The sequence below is a fragment of the Anopheles marshallii genome, chromosome 3 (genome assembly GCF_943734725.1).
Source record: "Anopheles marshallii chromosome 3, idAnoMarsDA_429_01, whole genome shotgun sequence".
Taxonomy (NCBI): Eukaryota; Metazoa; Arthropoda; class Insecta; order Diptera; family Culicidae; genus Anopheles; species Anopheles marshallii.
The window spans coordinates 52,750,346-52,770,838 of record NC_071327.1 but is presented as its reverse complement, the minus strand read 5'-3'; the positions used below and the strand labels follow the sequence as shown (position 1 = coordinate 52,770,838).

Below are 20,493 nucleotides of genomic sequence, written 5' to 3'. Positions count from 1 at the left end.
CCACTTGTCTATATCAGTGCAATTGTTGGCTACGTATGTCGTGTTAAAAGCTATCCCAACGCAGTGGAGCGGTTACACACTAACGCTACTACGCATGAAGATAATTTAATCGAAATGTCTAAGGTGCTAACACACCGGTATCGGTAACCGTGCATACATCGCACACACGGTGAATGACGACAATAAATGGATGACAATGAGTTTGGTGCAAAGAGCGATAGTTAGAGTAAAAACACAAAACAGAGAGCCTAGTATGTACAAAATTCAAATAGTAACCGACTGGTGGGTTACAACCTCAGCCATAAAGCATATGAAGGGTATCTTACAGCTGGCTTTAATCGGGTGTTAGATTTCACACTCAAATTCGGATATTCGTCGGTTGAAGTAAACCATGCCCTGTTCAAGATCTTCACTGAACCCGCTCACGTCTAGGTACTCGGACGTATTTGAGGTATCGTTGTCCTCCAGCTGCCATTGACAAAGGGTCCTCGCGAGACAGGTGCGTGCCTCGGTAAAGGTGGGCCTTTGCCGTGGATCCTTTCGCCAGGTTCGCTGCATCAGATCGTACAGCTCCGGTCGACAATCGGCCGGTACCTCCGGGCGAGCACCGTTCGGGACACTTCGGACAACTTCTCGCCCCGAAAGATTCGGATAGGGAGTACAACCTACAGGGAGTAGAACAGATCAAGTAAATGGTAGGAAGTTGACTCTTTTTTAGATAGCAGTCAGAGCTAGTCACACGAACCTAATGTGGCAATCTCCCACAGTACAATGCCGAACGCCCAGACGTCGGTTTCGCGGGAAAATATGTGATACTGTAACGCTTCCGGTGCCATCCAGCGTATCGGCAATGCCGGACGACTCTTCGTATCATGCCCGTGACTATTGCTGTGACCACCGCCACTTCCACCACCGCCACCGTGCCGGCCGTGAGTGCCGCTGTGATCGTGCCCATGGTTATGATGCCTACCGATGCCGAACGATCGCGCACTCAGGTCGAACTTAAACCTCGACTCACTCTGGTGATGGTTCCGTGGCATTCGGATCTGGGCGTGCGACGATTTCACCTTCTCCAGATCGACCGACATACCGAAGTCGCAGATCTTGCAGATACCGTTGTGGTCTAGCAGTACATTGCGCGCGGCAAGATCACGATGTACGATCTAAAACGAGGCGTTAAGATTGGAAGTGGTTAAAGAAAATGAATGACCGCTATAGATATTATGAAATTGAGTAGCTTCACCTTTTTCTCCGAAATGTACTCCATGCCGCGGGCAATATCATGGGCGAATCCGGTCAGTCGTCGTGGGGACAGTGGCATGATCGGTGGTCGATTGTTGTGCACGGACGGCGCCAATCCGTTGACAGCTCCCCGAGCAGCTCGTAATAGTGATAATAATCGTCCTCGCATCGCATACTCCATGATCAGCAGTTGAGGATCTGCAAGAAAAGAAGCCCAATAATGGGGTTAGAAGCAACATAGTCAATGGTTACGCTTTCGTATAGAAACCTTGTTCCAGACAAGCTCCCAACAAAGTCACCACATTCGGGTGTGATCCGAGCTTGCGCATAATCTCGGCCTCTGCCTTCAGATCGCCGTGCCCATTATCGCTTCGTTCCGTCTTTACGGCCACGATGCGAGTTGTGCCGAGATGTCCCGCCAGATCGTCCGCTTCCGCTTTCCAAACCTGTCCGAAGTTTCCTTCCCCGAGCAGGCTTTTGAAGCGTAGATTGCCTCGATTAAAATCGTGCTCGGTCATGATGGACTCATCCGTCGCGCTGGAAGTGTCCGATTGTTCCAATCTTACTACCGGACTGATCGGTGGCTGACCGTCCGGGATATAGCGCTCCAGGTCGTGCGATACCTTATTCTCCCGGTTGAAAACCGTTGCCTTGATGACGTACAGTACGATGATGACGATCGGAAGCATGCCAAGCCCGGCCAGCACAAAAGTGGCCGTGTTCATCTTCCGCATCTCGATCACGACGTCACTATTGTGATGGAGAAGCACGCCATCGAACGAGACGGCTGGTTTCTTCGTGCCGGAACTATGATCGACCGGTGGCGGTGAGGTGAATGTGAGCGAATAGTCGAGATTGGCTGGAGAGCGAGTGGATAGTATGGGGCCAGCCAACTTGGGGAAGATGTGTGAAAGGATTGGATTGAATCCAGGTTCCGCATCGGTACCATTGATGGGCGTTGGATCTGGTGGGTTTGGTCGGAGCCCGGTGAAGATTGCGACCGTCCTGTGTTCCGGTGGGTTAGTGGTGGGTCTGGTCGGCTTCGGTGGGGAAGCCACTGTAGGTGGAGCCGATGGCCTGAAGTGTCTGGAGGTGGTTGTCCTTGCTGGGACAGAAGGAGTTGCTGAAGGTACAATGGAAGTTGCCGGAGCTTCTGTGGAGGTAGTTGTTGTAGAGGACGTTGAAGGGATCGCACTTTCCGTTGTTGTGGGGTTCGAAGTAAGAATCAACACCGTCGTGGGTGGTTCGGTCTCTTCCTCCATTGGTTGCTCTGTGGTAGTTGTCGAGGTAGTAGTCGTAGTAGTAGTAGTAGATGTAGTAGTAGTGGTTGTTGTGCGTGGCGTAGTACTCGTCCGTATCGTTGTTGATCGACTTACAGGAACATACACACGTGTATTGAGACGTGATCTTGCTGGAGCTGCCGCTGTCGTACTAGTGGCCGTTGTTTGTGTCGTGCTTGTGGTCGTCATCTCCGTTGTGGTGGGTGTGGAAAGGTTGCGAAATATCTGATTGATATCCGGCAGCGACACAAGATTCCTCGGTGTGTCATAGTCCTCATCGATGGTGGGGATGGAAGTCGACGGTACGGGATCTTCGGTCGCCTCCTGAAGATTAACAATCTGTGCGTGCGTTTCGAAGGTGTTCAGCGGCCGATAAAAGTCTTCAGGAGTTGCATCATCCGGATAGTTGATGATAAGCTTTGAAATACCGGAACTCAACCCTGAACCGTACAATCCAGCTGGACCGGCATACTCGTCCACTAAAGACTTGTTAGGAAGTTCGGTGGCAGTGCTCGGAGACGGTACTCCATGATCCATTGGCTCGGATTTTGGGTTCGAAGTCGATAGTAAGTAATAATTTGGATCAATTTCTCCAGACCGCGATCCAGTGTCAGTTCTTTTAGGTGTGGTAAAGTTTGCACTACGAGAAAACACCTGCTTCTCGTCCTCTTCATTTCCCTCGGAAAGATTACTGAGCGCAATCATGGAGTTGGTTAGAGCATCCGAGTGTACCGGTGCAGCTTCTTGTGGGCTGTAAGACGTAGTCGATGGGTTCGGGGTAGTTGTCGTGGTTGTTGTCGTAGTCGTGATCGGTACCGAACCACCTCGTCGTAGATAGTTATTGAGTGCGACTACGTTGCGTGATTGATAGCGGTTTGACCAGAACTTGCTCTTCTCTGTCGACGATTTGGGAAGGTTGGCATCGTTCATTTCACTCAGTGTTTCAGGGTCTTTCAGCTTGTTCAGATGTGTCCGCCGACTGTTGATAACTTGATTTCGTGCATCCAATCCTTTGTGATGGGCGGGTAGTAGCTTCTGTCCGAAGTATTGATACGGGATGAGATCACTTTCTTCCACCGACCGTTCGGTCGATAGTTGAGGAAAGGTCTTACGGTCGCGCAGCCGTTTACCGCGCGTCTCCATGTATAGACTTCGCCCGGCGTGAAGTGTCGTCGGGATTGTGGAAGTTATCGGTGCAATAGTGATGGTGGCCCCTTTCGTTGAGATGAGTTTGGTAATTTCGAGCGATTTATTACCGGCCGCTGGTACGGCCCCGATGAAGTTGTTCGTTTCTTTGGCTAGCTTAATGCTCGAACCTGTTTGCTGTAGTGCGATCTTGCCCGTGCGCGGGTTCACCACATACATGCCATGGATGGATTCATCAGTGTCGAGAAACTCATCAACAGCCGCGACTCGAACGGAGGAGGACGATGAGCTGACCGGTACGATAAGGTTCGATTCCGGTGTGCTGCTATCTTCGACCAGGTTACCCGCGACGCTCGCCTGTTGTCGGGCCTTTAGCGAGGAAGATGATGGAGGATGGTGGATGTACTCCTTGCGCCATCGGTCCCGGGACAGTGCCGTACGGCGGGCTTGCAAAACCGACATCAGTTTATTGTCGCGATTAGTCATCCTTCGCTTGGTTATTGTTGTGGACGGAACCACCGTCGTTGTCGTCGTGGTCGTCGTCGCTGTAGTTGTTGTTGTGGTCGAGGTCCCCTCTGTGGAGGCCACCGATGTTGTGACAGTCGTACCTGCAAGTATACAACACAAAAAAGAGCAAAGCGTCAGAAGAAAAGTAAGACATTAAACAAGCCCTCTTTCTCTCGCCGGGAGTTTAATTTGAGACTGCAATTTAAGAAACGATTGGAACCACTCACAAACCTCAATCAGTGCCGACGTGCGATCCGACCAGGTTCGACAGTTCGCTCATTTTGCATACACGTCCCGCTGCGCGACGTTCATTTTCTATCTGTCTAATCTGCCGATCGTAGTATGATCGATTGATCGATTGGGGCTCACTGTGGTCGATTAAAGCGAAACGAATCGATCCGCGGGACACCGCTGTGTGACGGCATGCGCACCAGGGTATTAGGTAACTTCCTCAAGTCATCAGTCATTGCGCGAGGGTAAAATTGTCACACAAACCCCGTGTGCGAGCTCCGCGTACTCCATCGTACGGGAGGCCCACAATTTGCAAGACCCGGTCAACGGTAGTAAAAAGATTTGCAAACCAACCAATCGAACCGATGGCCACTTTTGCAGACGAATACGTCAACAACATCATCGGCAGGTGCTAATCTAGCGACATGATGATGTAGCAGTGAGCGAAGTCAATTGCTACATGAAGGCCACACTAAAGAGGGCATCATCGCATACGGAATGCTTTGGTCATTGGTATTGCGGAAGACTGGTCAATTAAATGTCCCTCTCCCTTTGGAAATTCTACACAGGCAGGTTGATTTATTGACCAGCCGCATTTGATCGGCGATCAGCCGTATAGAACTTCGGTTCTCATCTCTCTGGGTTTGTGAAGTTGGTGCAAGAACTTCCTTACGGTGTACATTCTATTGTTTCCAAAGAATAAATTACACAGCAGCTAGATAATGGATGCGTTTGTAACGAGGCTTTTGCCATTCCGAAATTGCAGGTTGGAAGTAGGAGTGCTCATAACATTACAATTACATTAAAATTGCAACAGAAGAAAGATCCATCTTCATCACTATCATCTTCATTGTGTGGTTCAATCGATTATCGTTTGTATGTGGGTAGCTTTCGGCAAAAAATTAAAATAACTACACCGACCGGCAGAATCCATGTCAGGGGTTAAGGTTTGCCTGCAGCTTCAAAACCCTGACCTCTGACCGGAATAGGAACGCTTCTCGTGTTGGGGAAACGTCAACGTTAAAGCCTCTTTCAGGCGGTTATGCCGGCTGATAATTGCTTGTTCCGTGTCTTCTCACGCTATGTTGATGCCCGAAGTACTCGAGGCGCTTGTCAGACGTTTCAGCAGCGATGTGAGAGGTATGGAGAGAGGTATGTGATGGGTCAATGGGTACTGCCCATTCGTAGGGATGTGCGGTGTGAAGCGGGTCAATGGTCAATATCGATCGTAGGAAGGTTTTTCCGATGTTGGGCTTTTAAAAGCGTTCTTCACCGAGGACTGAAGCTTAGAATATCATCATGGTTGGAGGTTGTTTAGAAAGATCTCAAATCTTTTGATCATAGTCTCCATTTTGGAGGAGTGCGTGTGGGACGAAGTTATAAGCGTTGTAATCATAACCCTCGTACTGACGTCTTAAAGATGCTAGATCTTCTATACACCAATGTCTTTTTCAAGGTTTTGAGTCAAGGTTTCGCGTTGTGTTGGAGCGTTTTTTTAGATATTGCTGCTTGTCAGCATAAGAGATATTCTTGGAACACCTTGTTTACCTTGAGATCTGATAGGATCTTCTTATAAGATATACCGCAGTATTGACTATACGCAATGTCGTTGATAAAAATGGCAAAATACGGTAGACTTCAACTACGAAAACGACAATGTGTGGATGGTCCTGTTGCACTTAGTAAACATAAAACAAAGGGTCTTTTAAAATTGATGCTATCCATTACATCTTTAAGTTGTATTTGAAGTAAAATAAACACTCCGTAACCAAAGGAGATTACGTTTACCATGGTGCGATTGAAATCGATCTCTTGCGGAATAAATAGATCCACACTATCATCAATCCTAAGCTACGAGAGGAGAAAGCCACCAACCGCCGTTAAAGCTGTACCCCATTACTCAACGCCATTTTGTCTGTCATCTTAATGTCTATAAAAAAGTGCACTCAATTTGCTGCACTAAAAATTAATCGACATGTCTGTCTCGGCCGTGTAGCTGAGGACGACAAAGTGGTCTTGGCTTTCGTGCCCTTCTAAGCGCAAGCACGGGGAGCTGATGACAAGATGCAGTTCGCGCTAGGGAATATTGGGTATGGTATGGTAACAGGAAGTGTGTTGAACCCGTCAACGGTCGCCCAAGCTTTCCTAATCTCTACCCATACCATCAGAAGCGCGTGTTTCTTACGCAAGGCATTCGCACGCACCCTGCCAGCAAGATGTCGCTGCGAGACGTTTCTTCTGTGTGTGTTTTTTTTCCCACAAAAAAACCATACCGGCGTAAGGTTTTCCCATACGCGTGCTCCGCTTTACGTAATTCCATCGACGGTAGGGTGGCACACACGCTGGCTGGCAATGTCACGAATTGTGTGCGCACGGGATGATGCTGCATGGGGCCGCATCTGTCATCGGTTCCCATCGGCACCGTTGACGTGCAAATAAAAATGTTGAAACACTCGGGATAGCGAGCGGTCAGCAAAATGGTTCGCATCGTAAAGCGAACGGACACCATCTTCCCCGTGGTACGGACAAACGTTTGTCCCGATCGGTAGTCACCGGCGATGGCAAACATGGAATCTTTCACACAAGGTACAGTAGCACTTTGTACAAGGAAATGGAGGTACTTGCTCGTTCGTACTTCCTTACACCACCGGCACGTTGCGACGGCTGTACGGAACGGGACAAGACAGGCGAACACATTCCTTCTGGCGATGTAAATGGAGATTCAATATCGATGTAATGGAACGCTGTGCTGTAGCGATTGGGCTTCGCGAATGGCTTCAATTAATTTGTTTTATTACGTGGAAATATGCACGGACCAAGATTATGGTTGATGAAGCAGAGGAAAGCTCTTGCGAGCGCAGTAAAGGGATTATAAACATTTAATTAAAGATGTAATCAGTCCGTTGTGAGAGATGTATTATGTTTTTATGGTGTGTACTTTTGTACGTCCATTCAAAGAGCCTTCTTAATGAAAGGAACACTTTATATTGCATTTGTTTTCCTTTAAATTATTTAACAGTGAATTTGAGATAAATAGATAAATAGCTTAAATAGATAGAGACCTCTTTTTTAGTTTCTCAAATTCTGGATTCAGTTTAGTTAAAAAAATTTGCTTCGTTTTTTAAATCTATTTATCATTCATAATTAAAAAAAAATTGTTCCATTATTAATAAAAATTAAATTACAACACTTGAATAGTAAATGTCATTAGCATCGTTGCAAGGCGATTTTGACAATCTCATGCGTCATCTGTCATGCCAATTCAAAAGTAAGTACGCTTACATTTAAGAACATTGTTCTGGGCTTTTAGAATTTTTTAATGATTAATCGTGTTTTATTTGGTTTACAATAATTTAAATACTTTTGTTTGCTGTGGCTATGAATATTTGATTTTTATTCGTTAAATTTAAATGTTGAAATGCTAATATAGATGTTAAATTACGAAAAATAGTAGTTAAATACGAAAAATCTTATTTTTATGTTTTACCTTCATTATTCAAAGTTGAAAATTATTTTTAACATTTTTCAACAAATTTCTTTATTTACATTCGCTGGCAACCCGGTTACCATAACTATGAACATAAGCAGCGCCTTTAAGTGTGGAACCACTTTTCGCATAACGCATGCTCCATTCCCAGTGTTTGTGGAGGATGTTGGGAGAGGATGGGGGCTATACGTTTAAGCTCTGCGCTGACTCTTTCGCAAGTAGTACAGTCGATAGATGTGGCGTATGTAACCGAAGGACGAGTAGCCGGGAAATTCTCATCTCAATGCTTCTCATGGAGGCAAGGGAGTGACAATCGAATGTGCATTATCTCATATTTCACTCTCGTAACGGCAACGGGGCAAACACAATGCACCCGCCCTTACAGCACCAAACCCCTTTTGTGCAGACGTAGTAGATGCACCGTTGCATCGTTGCATGGTGTTTGTTTCTTGTTTCTCCTTCTGTTTCGTATGCTGTGCGGTGTGATGGGTGCGTACTTTTGGTGTTTTGCGCTTGGCCGTTTGCTTTCGGCGCCCTACTCCGTTTTCTTTCCGCGCCTTCATCACACAACATCGATCACTTCCAGTATTGTGCGCACACAATCAATCTGTTTTTGTGTGGAGGGAGGTTTCGAGCAAGCGGTTCGCCGCGTTCCAACATCATAATTAGGCAGGAAGCACGGTCCGTCGCAAAGCTCGATCTGAAACTCGGTGCATGACATACGAGCATCTGTATACCGGGTGAAGTACTGTATACGAAGGGAGACACTTTTTTCCAACAAGTGGAAAATTCTTCAATAGGTTAGTAACACACAGTGGACGCCAACCGAAAGGGATTTCCTCAATTTGTGTGTCACTTTCGGTCCACGCTAGTCACCTGGCACGAGGCACAGGAAGCTTAACTCTTCCGTGCTAACACGGTATCGGGATGGAGCCCATAATATCAGTTATTATCTGGAGAAACGCATGTTACGACATCGTCACCGTCATTTGCCTCTCAGCAATGGACTGGTTTTCTGCTGGTCTAACCAGCGCGTCCTGTTCTGCGTCAATAGGGCTTTAGAAAATAGATAAAACGCAGCGTGGATCGAAAGTCATCGTTTATCGAAAACTAGTGCAACCGGCATCGATGGCTGTCAGGAAGGAAATAAAAAGCTGATCGTACGGGTTCCTTTTTCGGTTGTTCCTTTTTTTAACGATTTGTTACGCAAACGATCGCTCGAAACGATTGTTTGTAATAATCCGTTTTGCCTGTTTAGGTGTGACAGGTTTAAACATAAAACAATTCAATACCGTGTTTGTAAATGTTTTTGTTCACAATGCTGCTAATGTGTTGGTCCAAAAACTAACATTAAATCAGTCGATGCTTAGGATTAAAAGGCGATGAAAACAAACCCGACAATGATGACAATGATATTAAAACATATTTAAAGTAAAACAAGGTTAACTTTACGCGGGAGAGCATTGCCTGAGTATTCAGTAATTTGGTTGATTTTTCTTATTACCTTATCTTTATTTATTTAGTTTAACTGCAAATTAATAAAAAATAACTTTTAGGGAAAAGAATTAGATAAAAAGTCATATAATATTGGGCTTTTCATTGATTGCCTGAATGTTAAAAAGTATAATATTTTGTATGTGTGTCTTGCTTTTCTGTGAACAATCCTATTAAAACAAAGTTTGATTTATTTTGTCCTTGTTGATGATATTCGACTAATGATATTTTATGCTAACCTCATCTCACGTTGCGTGTCAATTGAAGGTTGTCGCCGTTCGTGGAAAAATTACAGTGACGAGTGAATTCAATAAATTTCCTCCACTGGCACTGCTAAAGGATTGTGTTCTGCTTTTGCTAACAATCAAAACACAACCCCTAAATAACATCGCATTAACAAAACACAACACGACCAAAAAACGTCCGTCGGCGGCATATTCCGCACGCAACTTAAAACCCATGCCACCGAGCCATGCGTGCGTCCCTGGACAGCATAAATCAATTAAATCGATCGACGGTTAGTTTATGACAAATCGTGCACTTTTAACCGTTTTTATGTTCCTAAGCTCTGGCGAGCCAGTGATGAAAATGCTCCAAAATGGTGATCGGTTAGTGTGGATCCGGGCTATGATTTCGGCTTTCAGAAAGGTCAACCCCCCAAATGCGGTTCCATTCGATACACGGGTCCGAAAGAGTAGAAAGAAAGGAAGAAGAAAAGCTCCCAATGTTTTCGATTGGCATGTGAGATTGATCTGGCTGTTTCGTTCATTCGGTTTTCGGCTGTGCATTCGAAAGTCGTTCGATTCAATCTCGCACATTTTCGAGCAGCCTTTCCGAAGGGGTGCCTTCTCAAATATCTTCCGAAAAAAAATTGAGGTGAATTTTTCTTCCTCATGTGAATGATTGTTTCTTTTTCTGTGTCACCTCTATCAAAGATGCAGCGTTCGTATTGGGATCATTTTTTAGGATCACCTTGTTTGGAAGAGGCTTACGAACTGTGAAGATTGAATTTTGAGACAAAACCGTTTCACTTCAGTTTCATTACCCTACCCAAAAAAAAAACACTATCCAAATTTTAGATGGATTTCGTGTTGCTAGTCATATCATTTTTTCAAAAATAATCCGTGACGCATGATACAATGATGCATAGATTCGGTTTTGATAAAGTAGCTTCCATTTTGCCAAGGTATTATGATAAGCGTTGTTCTTTTGTCTCCTTATCACGAAGTGAAAAAACAACTGAAAAACGTGATAGAATATAACGAGGTCGGAAGATTAACGGTCTGTTACTGTACTACCGCAGAAAAGTAAGGCAGATAAGCACATGCAGGGTGACTCTGGTACTGTAATACCGCAGATAAGTGAGGGAGATATGCGCACGTAAAGTGGCTCATACGAATTTTTCTCTTTTTAAGTGAACATTTGGTTGGAAAAGTTGTTTTCGAACACTTCGACCTATGGAGTTAATTTTTGGCTATATACTTTTCTATAATTGTTTACTATGTCGCTGTTACCCAAATGAAAAAGGATATCTAGATAAAAGGAATGATCGGAAGCAAGATACAATTGTTTCAAATATTTCAATTGATTTACTTTGAACGTCTAATGCGAAATTCAATCATTTGTGTCGGCAGATATGTTTATTTCTACTTAAAATTTCTCAGAAGGTCAGGTCAAAGGTCAAGACGGTACCATTCAGTAGTATATTAGACCGTTCAATCGGCAAAGTAGCAAATAATCGAAACATTTTCCTTAACCGTTTGTTTCGAACGGAAATCAGTCAAATTAAACGGAAGAAAATTTCGTGTCAGTGTTTTCGTGTTTCGTGAAAGAAAAAAGTGTCAGATGATGAAGAGGTGAAATTAAAATTGTAACGTCGTATTTTACGGAAAAACGTAAACGTAAAGTCAGAATTTGTTTCAAAATACAAGCAACCGTCGGCTTGCAAAATTGAAGAGCGCTGCAACAAATTCAATTTGCGACTTAACTGTCAAATCCCATGCTTTTAGGGTTTTATCTGAAACGAAGCAAACAATGAAACGTATGGGATTTGTACGTACGAACGGGTTTTATTCGATAAGCATGGTGATGGAGATTATTCGTTTTATCTATTAAATAGATAAATGCTGCAAGAATGTCCCACTCCCTCCCCTTCATGATATTTTGTTATCAAGAATGATGTGTGCTGAGGAGATGAGCTAGACTGGGAAGGTGATCCCTGACTAGAAGGTGAATAGCTCTTCGAACAGCTCGAGAAGAATACATTGGAATGGTACTATAAACACATTCTTATTTCTTATGGATATTAAGTAGAATCTATTACGGTTGATTTCTGCGGTAATGACCTTATTGTATGTAAGAATAAGAAATGACTATCTTGTTGTTTATTACAACATCCTTTTGATTTTATATTTTTTATACTTCTACATTTTAATCTTTTAAAACATATGACTTCATACAAAAATTAAGTACATCATAGTCATCAAAAAGAAACAAAGCGACCTACAAATAACAGCAACGGATGTGCAATTGCTGAGAACTACTTTAGGTTACAGAAAGTTTTAAATCGGTAATTAAGAAGGAAAATATCGGTGCATACCATTGGAAGCATAACTAAATTAAACCTCGTATTTATTATTATGTTTTATTATAAACTATTACGTATAAAGGTATTGAAACTTATCGGGTATAAGCAATGAATTGCATGCAAGCAACAAAGGACTAATAAAAGCTAAAAAATAAGCTTTTTTGATTGTAATTTTGAGGTTTAACGCATCGTACGGCACTTTGAAGCTTACGTTTATGTATATTATAGATTGCTGAACAGGAATTCGCAATGCTCTAAGTTACAAAATCTCGTTCTATTGTTTCTGCAGAAGATATATGAACGCATCTAACAGACACTTCCTTTTCTTCTTACACCTTCAATGCGTGAAGAAAATACCCGCGCACCAGCGATAGATTTCACGTCCGAAGAGTGCTTCAAAACTGTTCAAGAGCAATATTTTGTGCCACATCAAGGTTTACTCTCCATTTTCCGGCTCCATCCTTCATCCATTTCCAATCACAGACATGCGCACACACACACATGGGCTCACTTTTAATACCCAAATGTGAAGTGATGCTCCGTGATGGGTGGTTCGAGGGCGTCATTAGCATCAATTGTTGATTATATACTGATGCCCGGTGGAAGTCACGCGCACGATTATAATTTAAGCTTTCCACACACACTCAAATTTTCCTTCCAACATAAGGGCTGCTGGCGAAGACAGCAGCGGGAAATGGAGGTGGTTGAATGTTTAAACAAATTTAGCAACAATTTATGACGTGTGGAAGCGACTCGGTGGTTGGAAGGGTGTAAACAACCAACCCTACCGTGCAACAGAGAAGGAATGAAAAATCTACCCGAAAGCGAACCCAAACGGTGTTCCCCACACGTAGGAGATCAGTTCGAGGCAGATAAATTGTTGGTGAGTCTCTCTCGCTCGCTTTACCTCCGCATGCTGCAACGGATGGAAGGAAATTGCATTTGCGTGGTAATGATTTCACACCTATCATTGTGAAGTTTGCACCGTTGCATTAATGCATGAGCCGTTGGATGGCCGCGTTCGACTGCGACTTTGCCGGTTGAACGTTGATCCGATAATGCTGCACGTAAAAACGGGAAATGACGACAGCGACGCGGTGCTGTTGGTTGTTTTGCGAAATTACCGCTTTTAAAGTCGCTACGTCCGGTGTGCGAGTGTGCATATGCCTGTATCTAAAAGCCGTTGTGCAAATACGATCGCGATCACGGCAATATGAACGCTTCAAAAGGTGTGGTTGTGGAAAATTAAGATAATGTCTTCATCGCTAAACTGTCATTAGAGGGTGTCTTTGAAGATCTGTCTTGATGTTTCGGTGAACTTTAAAAACTTCTTTGTGGAAGGAGAAGACACTACGTCAGCCTACTGACAAACTGAAAACATTTGTATTCCTTTCGCATATCCGGAACGGAAAAGGAAAGTTCAATTAATTGCATCCGTGCCGTACGCCCTAGACCGTTCAAACCGGTTCAAGGGACGAAAAAGAATGCAAAGCACGAAATCAGCTCGAAACGGGGTAAAACATCGGTATAAACAACGCCAAATCTCACCGACCCAGAACGATCAGGATCAGTGGGTCAGTAGTGGGTTGGATGACTCTCTTCAGCTAGGGGTTGGATGTTGTTTTTTTTTCTTTCTGTGGATGGTTTTTATGGTTTTTGTTTTGTCGTGAGGTATCTTCTTTCTGCCTTCTCGCTAAATCCCGCACGGTTGTAAAGCCAAGATGGTTTCCGTAGCCGCCAAATTGGGTCAGCTGAAGAAAGTGATTGATCGTGGCACTGTAAGCCTAAATGCGGGAGAAAATATGCGTTTTTCATTGTTGCCCGTGATCAATGTCACCAGACAGAGAAGAAAAGTAAAAGTATAAATTAGTAAAAACTGTTAAAATCATAAACAAGACAATGAAATAAAAAAAACATATATTTGTTGAACTCAGTTCAAGTAGTTAGGTATGTAACTTGTACTTAAGAAATTAAAGGTAAATTGCTATTTTTATTTTATTAGAGAATTCGCGTTAACTTTGATCAAGAACTATCTTAATTCTTTTTACTAAGAAACCATCAATGGATGAATTTAAAAATAATTGATAAAGTTGAAACCATTTCCTGATTAAATTGTTAAGTTGAAGTGGAATATGTAGAGATCGTTGAGGAATATTTGCTTCATGAACAAGCTTTTATACAATTAAACAACTGACACATATGCAAAGTGAATGCTTTGTAAACAATTGATATATTTTTAATATTTTTAGGTAAATCGGAATAATTGAGACTTCAAGAACCGACAAATGATTATTATTTCTTACTTGAATACGAGATCTTGGTTTTACTATTTATTAGAAAATGTTGGAAAAACCTTTCTTAAAAGTAAGCATATGAAATGACAAATTACAAACTAAGTCCTATGTAAAAAGCTTAAGGGAGCTTAATGCTCTTGAAGAAATAAAAACACCCAGAACTAAGGTTTGGTATAATAAAGACACTTTTATAAAAAATAGTTTCCCTATGGGGGACTCTCATCTCTCCTTTGACATAAATCACATACTACCTCCAAACCTGATGTGCCCAGTGTTGCGTAATTATGCAACAAATTCGATGCATTGCTGGAGACACTCTGGGGTGCATCAAATTGCACCAACCATCTAACTGAGTCCCTTGCCTTCCCTCATTTTTCGTGATCACCGTGAACCCTTTGACCTACACAAAAAAAACGGGCAGAATCAAAACGTCACCCATACCGTGAGTGTGATCGCTAATTTCCCGTCGATCGCATGCGAAACCAACGGACGACCTGCTGCCGCTGCTGCACCACACAGCATAATGCATTGCCCAAGCAACGTCCTCCCTTTGACACTTGCCTTCCTTCCACGGAACACACCATACAACCATGGGGAGCATTACGTAAGCTCATCTTCCGCACTCGGAGCATCAATCGCGAGGCCGAGAAAGACAGAGCAACAGTGTGCTGTATAGTATGTGCCGTATATTAATTCACCATAGCGCCCATCTATTGCCTGCCCGAGTGCACCGTTGGACGTCCGAGAGCTGTGGACGTTGGCAAAAAGTGGCGACCCCATCTCGTTAGATCGGTTGGCTTTTTGGGGGGAGAAACTGGCCAGCAAAACAACACAGCAAACGAAGACAAACATCATGCGCTGGTAGTCCAACGAAAGTGGCCCTACGGTGCGCAATGCACCATAAAGTATGGTCGCATTGTGGGAAATGTGGGGTGGGGGCGACACATTGGTGGTAAATTAAATTTTCCCATACACTAACCGCTGCACCGTTTTTCCGTGCACTCGATCGCACCCGATTGTTTGCAGCCAAACAGGCAACGGTGGCAAACCCTCATCTCCAGGACCGCATCTCCAGCGGGTAAGGTGAAGGTATAACAGATGTTAATGCGCTCTTCGGTGCACCTTCTTTGGTTGGCCGATGGACGTTACTTGGGTTTTCCGACATACGACCCGAGACGCGTACCGCGTTCGACATTGCAGCGCTATTACATATTGCTTCGCAAGAGAATTGACCCGCGCACCGTCGACGTTCTGGTTGAGCTCATTTCTAGCGCAAGGAAGGTAGTAGATCTGTCAAGTGTTCCCACGAGTTCCTTTTTCTCGATGTTTACTGTCGTTATGCATGCGTTTTGATGCCCCACCAGAGGAAATGTAGGTACGACTGATCGAGGTTACGTGTGACTTTATTTTAAGCAAAATTATGTTTGTAAAACTGTGGTAGGTCTTAAATTATATATTTTTTTAATGAGTCTTTCTTCTTTAGGAGTCGGAACATTGCTCAATTCTATGCAAGAATTGAAGGTTACTCAATTTTTGTTCAATAGATTAATTAGATTATATAGTCAAAAGCTTTAATTTTTAACAAGGAATTGTTTTACTTTAAAAGGCAGCAACAATCTATAATTTGTCGGTATTTGATGAGAGAGATAAAGGCTCACGAAATTAGTAACGAAATCAATTAATGCAGCTGATAGATATTTCAAATTTATTTAATAATTTCTCAGAACTGGTTTTTTTTTACTGGCTACACATGCTACTTTTTGCAAATCTTTCCATTGTGAGACTAGTACCCACTCACTTATTCATTGATAATTATATGGAGTATTATTAATGTCTCATCTGTGGGTAAAGCTCTGTTAGGTATTATTTTTTTTGTTAGCCAATTGTTAGAATAATTTGAGCTCGAACCGTGCTAATGACACCTTACCGTAAAGTTAATCAATGAAAATGATAGCGTTTAATGAAACTATTAAGCTGAAGCGTGTAATCCAGCACGTATTAGTGAGCAAACTAGAATAACTAACGTTTGCGTACTTTGTTTCCGTTGCGTGGATACGTTTCCCATGTATGATAGACTGCAGCGCACGGTAAGGCGACGAACCTGCGAAATATTATTTTCCAACCGCGGCTCGTGATGGATAATTATGATCATCATGGATTTTTCTTCTCCAATCAAGCAAACCTTCGTTGGCCGCAAAGCCATAGCGCACATAATTTCCAAATCGGTGCCGTATACACGCGTACCACATCAGTGAGGTTCAATTACTCATCGGAAAAATTATACTAATTTCATTTATCCACCTTGAGAGGTTGGCCTTACTGACGATTAATCAAGCCCAAAATCTGGAACTAGCCGTAGAGCCCAACGGAACGCGACGAGCCGAAAGGTTCGAGTAGGCAAAACATTTCCACATAAAGCTCTAGTCGATGGTAGACCGGCGCGATAATAACCATCATTAATGAAATTTTATCGAAATTATACATCTTCCATGCAATGTTGGCATTGCGGCTCAGCTTGCTGTAGCTGCCGCACCACTCTGCTCCGTTCTCGTGCTGCTCGCTGCGCCGTTTCAAATACACAACGGAAGCTCATTGATGCCCACTAGGCACTGCGTGCAGTCTCGCGTAGCTGCATCGGGAAGTTACGAAGGGCCCGATGGGTTGTGGTTTTTCCACAACAATCAATCTTGACGCGAATTATGTGGTGTTGCGCCAGCTTCTGGCGAATAATCTGGTTTATAAGGTAAATTGCTCCTAGAGCAGGAAGGCAAGAAAAAAAAAAACGCTCAAAAATCAATTGACGCAAAAAACAGCCATCTCATTGATGCAAAAATTGGCAAACAAATCGACACCGTCGGCGAGTGCTGTTTTTTGCAAGATAGAAGGAAAGAGCTTAACAGCAAGTAACTCCATCGCAAGCAATTCCCATCGTTAGCCAGTGTAAACAGATCAGGTTTTGGCGGTTGCGCTCGATCACTTTTGCGCACGAATTCGATACGGCATTTGGATGTGTGAGCCAGATTTCACCGTTTTTCCTTTGCCCGTTCCTTGTGCTGCTTTGCTGTGACCGTGTGCTTTCACACACATAACAAGCGTAGCTTCACCAATGTCCGGTAGCTGCTGCTGCCAGTTGGGAACTTTCTCCCACGGTATGGCAAAAAAAAACGGCACAAACAAGGAAAACGAAGAAAAAATGGCCCCACGAGAAACAAAACAGGGGCAGAAAAGCAAACGGTGAAACAGCTGAACAAAGCAGCTGAAATGGTAACATCGGCGACTTCCGGTCGAGTTCGCAAATGGTGCACATTCGAGAGCACCAATTGTGACGGTTAGGGCCCCATGGGCAGGTGGACCAGATCACGAAGCAGATGAGCGCACGAACCGAGGTCGATATCGTGAAATCGTAAAATCGTCAATCGGCATCATACACAACCAGTCATTTGTGTCCAAGCCTGGCTGCATGATGATGGGCCGGAATGGTTGCGAAAAACTGCTGCTCACTTTCCCAGTGCTGCCGGCGCAGGTTCAATGTGCAGTTCCGTTTTCCGATTTCGTAAGAAACATGATGAGACCGAGCGGGAAATTATGGAGTCGGTTTAATCAAGCGGACAGTAGTTACCGTAGTTTTTTGTTTCGTGCGCTGTGCGATGACAGTTGATGGAAAAGAGGCGATCGAAATCGGCTTTCAAATAGTTCCACCGGTACTATTTCCGGTTGTCTATGAAAGAAGTGACGTTGGAAAAGGCTTAACACCTGAGTTCGATTTAATTAATTTGATGCACGTTAGGAAATTGTCATTTTTCTTCCATCTATCTGACATCTGGATGCTTTAGAACGTTGCATTTTACGTTAATTTTAGCAAAAGGGTTTGCTCTGGTCATGATTAATTCAAAATGTTTCAGAAAAAATGGAAATTTAAAATTCAAACAAACAACTTGAAAAATATGCTGATAATTGTGCTGCTCATTGAAAATTGCTCATCAAAACTTGTGAGGATTTTAGTGTGTATGCTGTATCTAACGATTCTTTTGAGACAATTTATTCATTTTTATTTCAGCGAATAATTCGATTAAAAGAATATATATGAAGGATGATAGATTCATGCATCCTCAAAGGTTCTTAAAATGGTTAACAAAACCTCAAAGATTCATTAATTCTCAACGATACATTAATCCTCGAAAAGTTTCAGAAGAAATCTTTGAAGAAAAATCATAAAAAATGTATAGTTTTTTTGGGATTCGAGAGTTTTTGAAAAGCTATTAATCTTTAAGCATTTTTTCTGATCCATTACACTGAATCAGATTATTAGTATCAATACAAAAATAACTCCTGCATTCGGTAATCATAATTGCAGAAACCAATTTGCAATAATGCTGTAAAAATATACAGAATATACTAATCTATATTCGTATATGTACCAATTCGTTTTGCTCATCCCTCCAATATGTAAAACTTTTTTCAAGCTTTACCATTGAACATTGTTCACAGTGTTACCACGATTGGCGGCTAGTAAGCAGGCGTACGATTGAAATTATTCGATTCCCACGCACCACCATTGACGGTGCAAATGTCAAGAAGCATCTCGTGCCCATGCTACTTCTGCCCTTTTTATCTCCCTCGAGTAATCAATTTCACTTTAAACGTACGCCAAACGACACACGCCAACCTTTTGCACCGTTCGCCATTCGCCGCCCTCCCTGGTCGTATCGAAAAATGCACCCGAAAGGCGCTAAATCGGATTGGGAAATAATATCCTCGCGGTTGCATAATGTTCGAAAGAAGCGCCAACCGCGCACGGATGGACAAAATTTCGTGTAACAAAGATGAACGAATAAAAAAAAAGAAACACTCATCTCAAATGAAAGTAAAAACAGCGTGCAAAGTGCTTCACTTCGATGGGACGAGGATCGTGTCGTGAGTGTAGTTTTGTCGTGAACGAAAACGATGGCGCCGAGGGGAGGATGGATGGAAGCGAAGTAGACAAATGGCGTGCAGCAGGAATTAAGTGGCAGCATTTGCTCAGTGTGTGTGTGTGTTTTCATAAGTGTCTTCGCGTTGGAAATGGAAAACTGAACAGTTTGCGCCCAGCTGAACCGCGCTAAGGCTAAAGGTTACTTTCTCCAAAAGGGTAACTTTACATGTGCTGGCTCTTCATGGCCAGCGCAAGCGGCGGCAACGGTTTCGAGACACATTGGCTGCATCTGTAACCGATGGTGCAGGGTGTGGGGGTGATCGCTGCAGGTCTGGTGAAACCCGGCAAAGGATCCGGTTTTGTGGTTTGGTGATTGGATACGAGCATCACTTTTGCGTGCCGGATTAAGCTGAATCGGTTTAAGAGATTTCGGACAATGACATAAAACCAGTTATCTTTATGGTGCTGTGAAATAAATTGTCTGCAAAGAACGTTAAACACACAGCACTAAGTGGGGAGAAAGTGAAGATTGCTTGAAAGTTCATGGGTATAGAAGAATTGTAATAAATTAAAAATAAAATGTGCAGCTAACCAAAAAATTCCCATGTTTCTTATCATATCTCTGTACATATCATTAAATAGTACATAAAAACTGAGAAGGAACAAAATTTAGCATTTTTATGGTTCTTTCTTCGGAGCACTGGAGCGGAAATTGCCATGTACCGTACCACTGGTACTAGCGTTTCGTGCAAAAAATACATGTTAATTCAAACATATTTTTTTAAAACAAATATTTAAGCGTTATTTTAATACTTTGTGCAGCAAAATATTTTCATTAAACATTTGTCGAGCTGTATCTGGAGAATTTCAAATTGTGCTGCCGATTAATGAAATAAATACTTTTTGCAGATCATATTTCATTGTGATTACTTTGGCTTTAAAATAAAAGGCATCCATTTTAAAACTAAAATTTTTGATCAATGCTGGAAACCAAATCGACGATAACATCGATAACATATTGGCAAACGACAGAAAAGCAGAATCAAAATTATAAAACTATTTAGAACATACAAAACTCATCAAACAAATTGAAACAAGGTAGAAAAAAATACAACAATTAAAAAAAATCAAAAGAGGAAAACCTAACTTAGCGTTAAACAGCAACAAATTGTAATCACAAATAAGGAAGCTGATTGTAAACGTAAAGAGGCGAATGTAGTCACAAGAGGCTCATAGCCTCTATAAGTTAAATAAAAAAATGTGTCGAAACCATTTTATAAAGCATGTCTGCTGGAAATTTACGGGCAAATTTT

The 20,493-nt window shown here is 42.8% G+C and overlaps 1 protein-coding gene across 1 annotated transcript in view; it reads right to left on the bottom strand.

Annotated features, from left to right (window-relative positions):
* Positions 1-345: 345 nt before the first annotated feature.
* The window catches only part of LOC128712061 (mucin-5AC), a 51,294-nt gene continuing 31,146 nt past the window's right edge, over positions 346-20,493 (bottom strand). The window contains exons 2-5 of the mRNA XM_053806956.1: positions 1,511-4,276; positions 1,244-1,440; positions 746-1,163; positions 346-665 (exon numbers count right to left, since the gene is read on the bottom strand). Of these exons, the coding sequence (XP_053662931.1) occupies positions 346-665; positions 746-1,163; positions 1,244-1,440; positions 1,511-4,276 (3,701 nt within the window). The remainder of the gene's footprint in view (positions 666-745; positions 1,164-1,243; positions 1,441-1,510; positions 4,277-20,493) is intronic.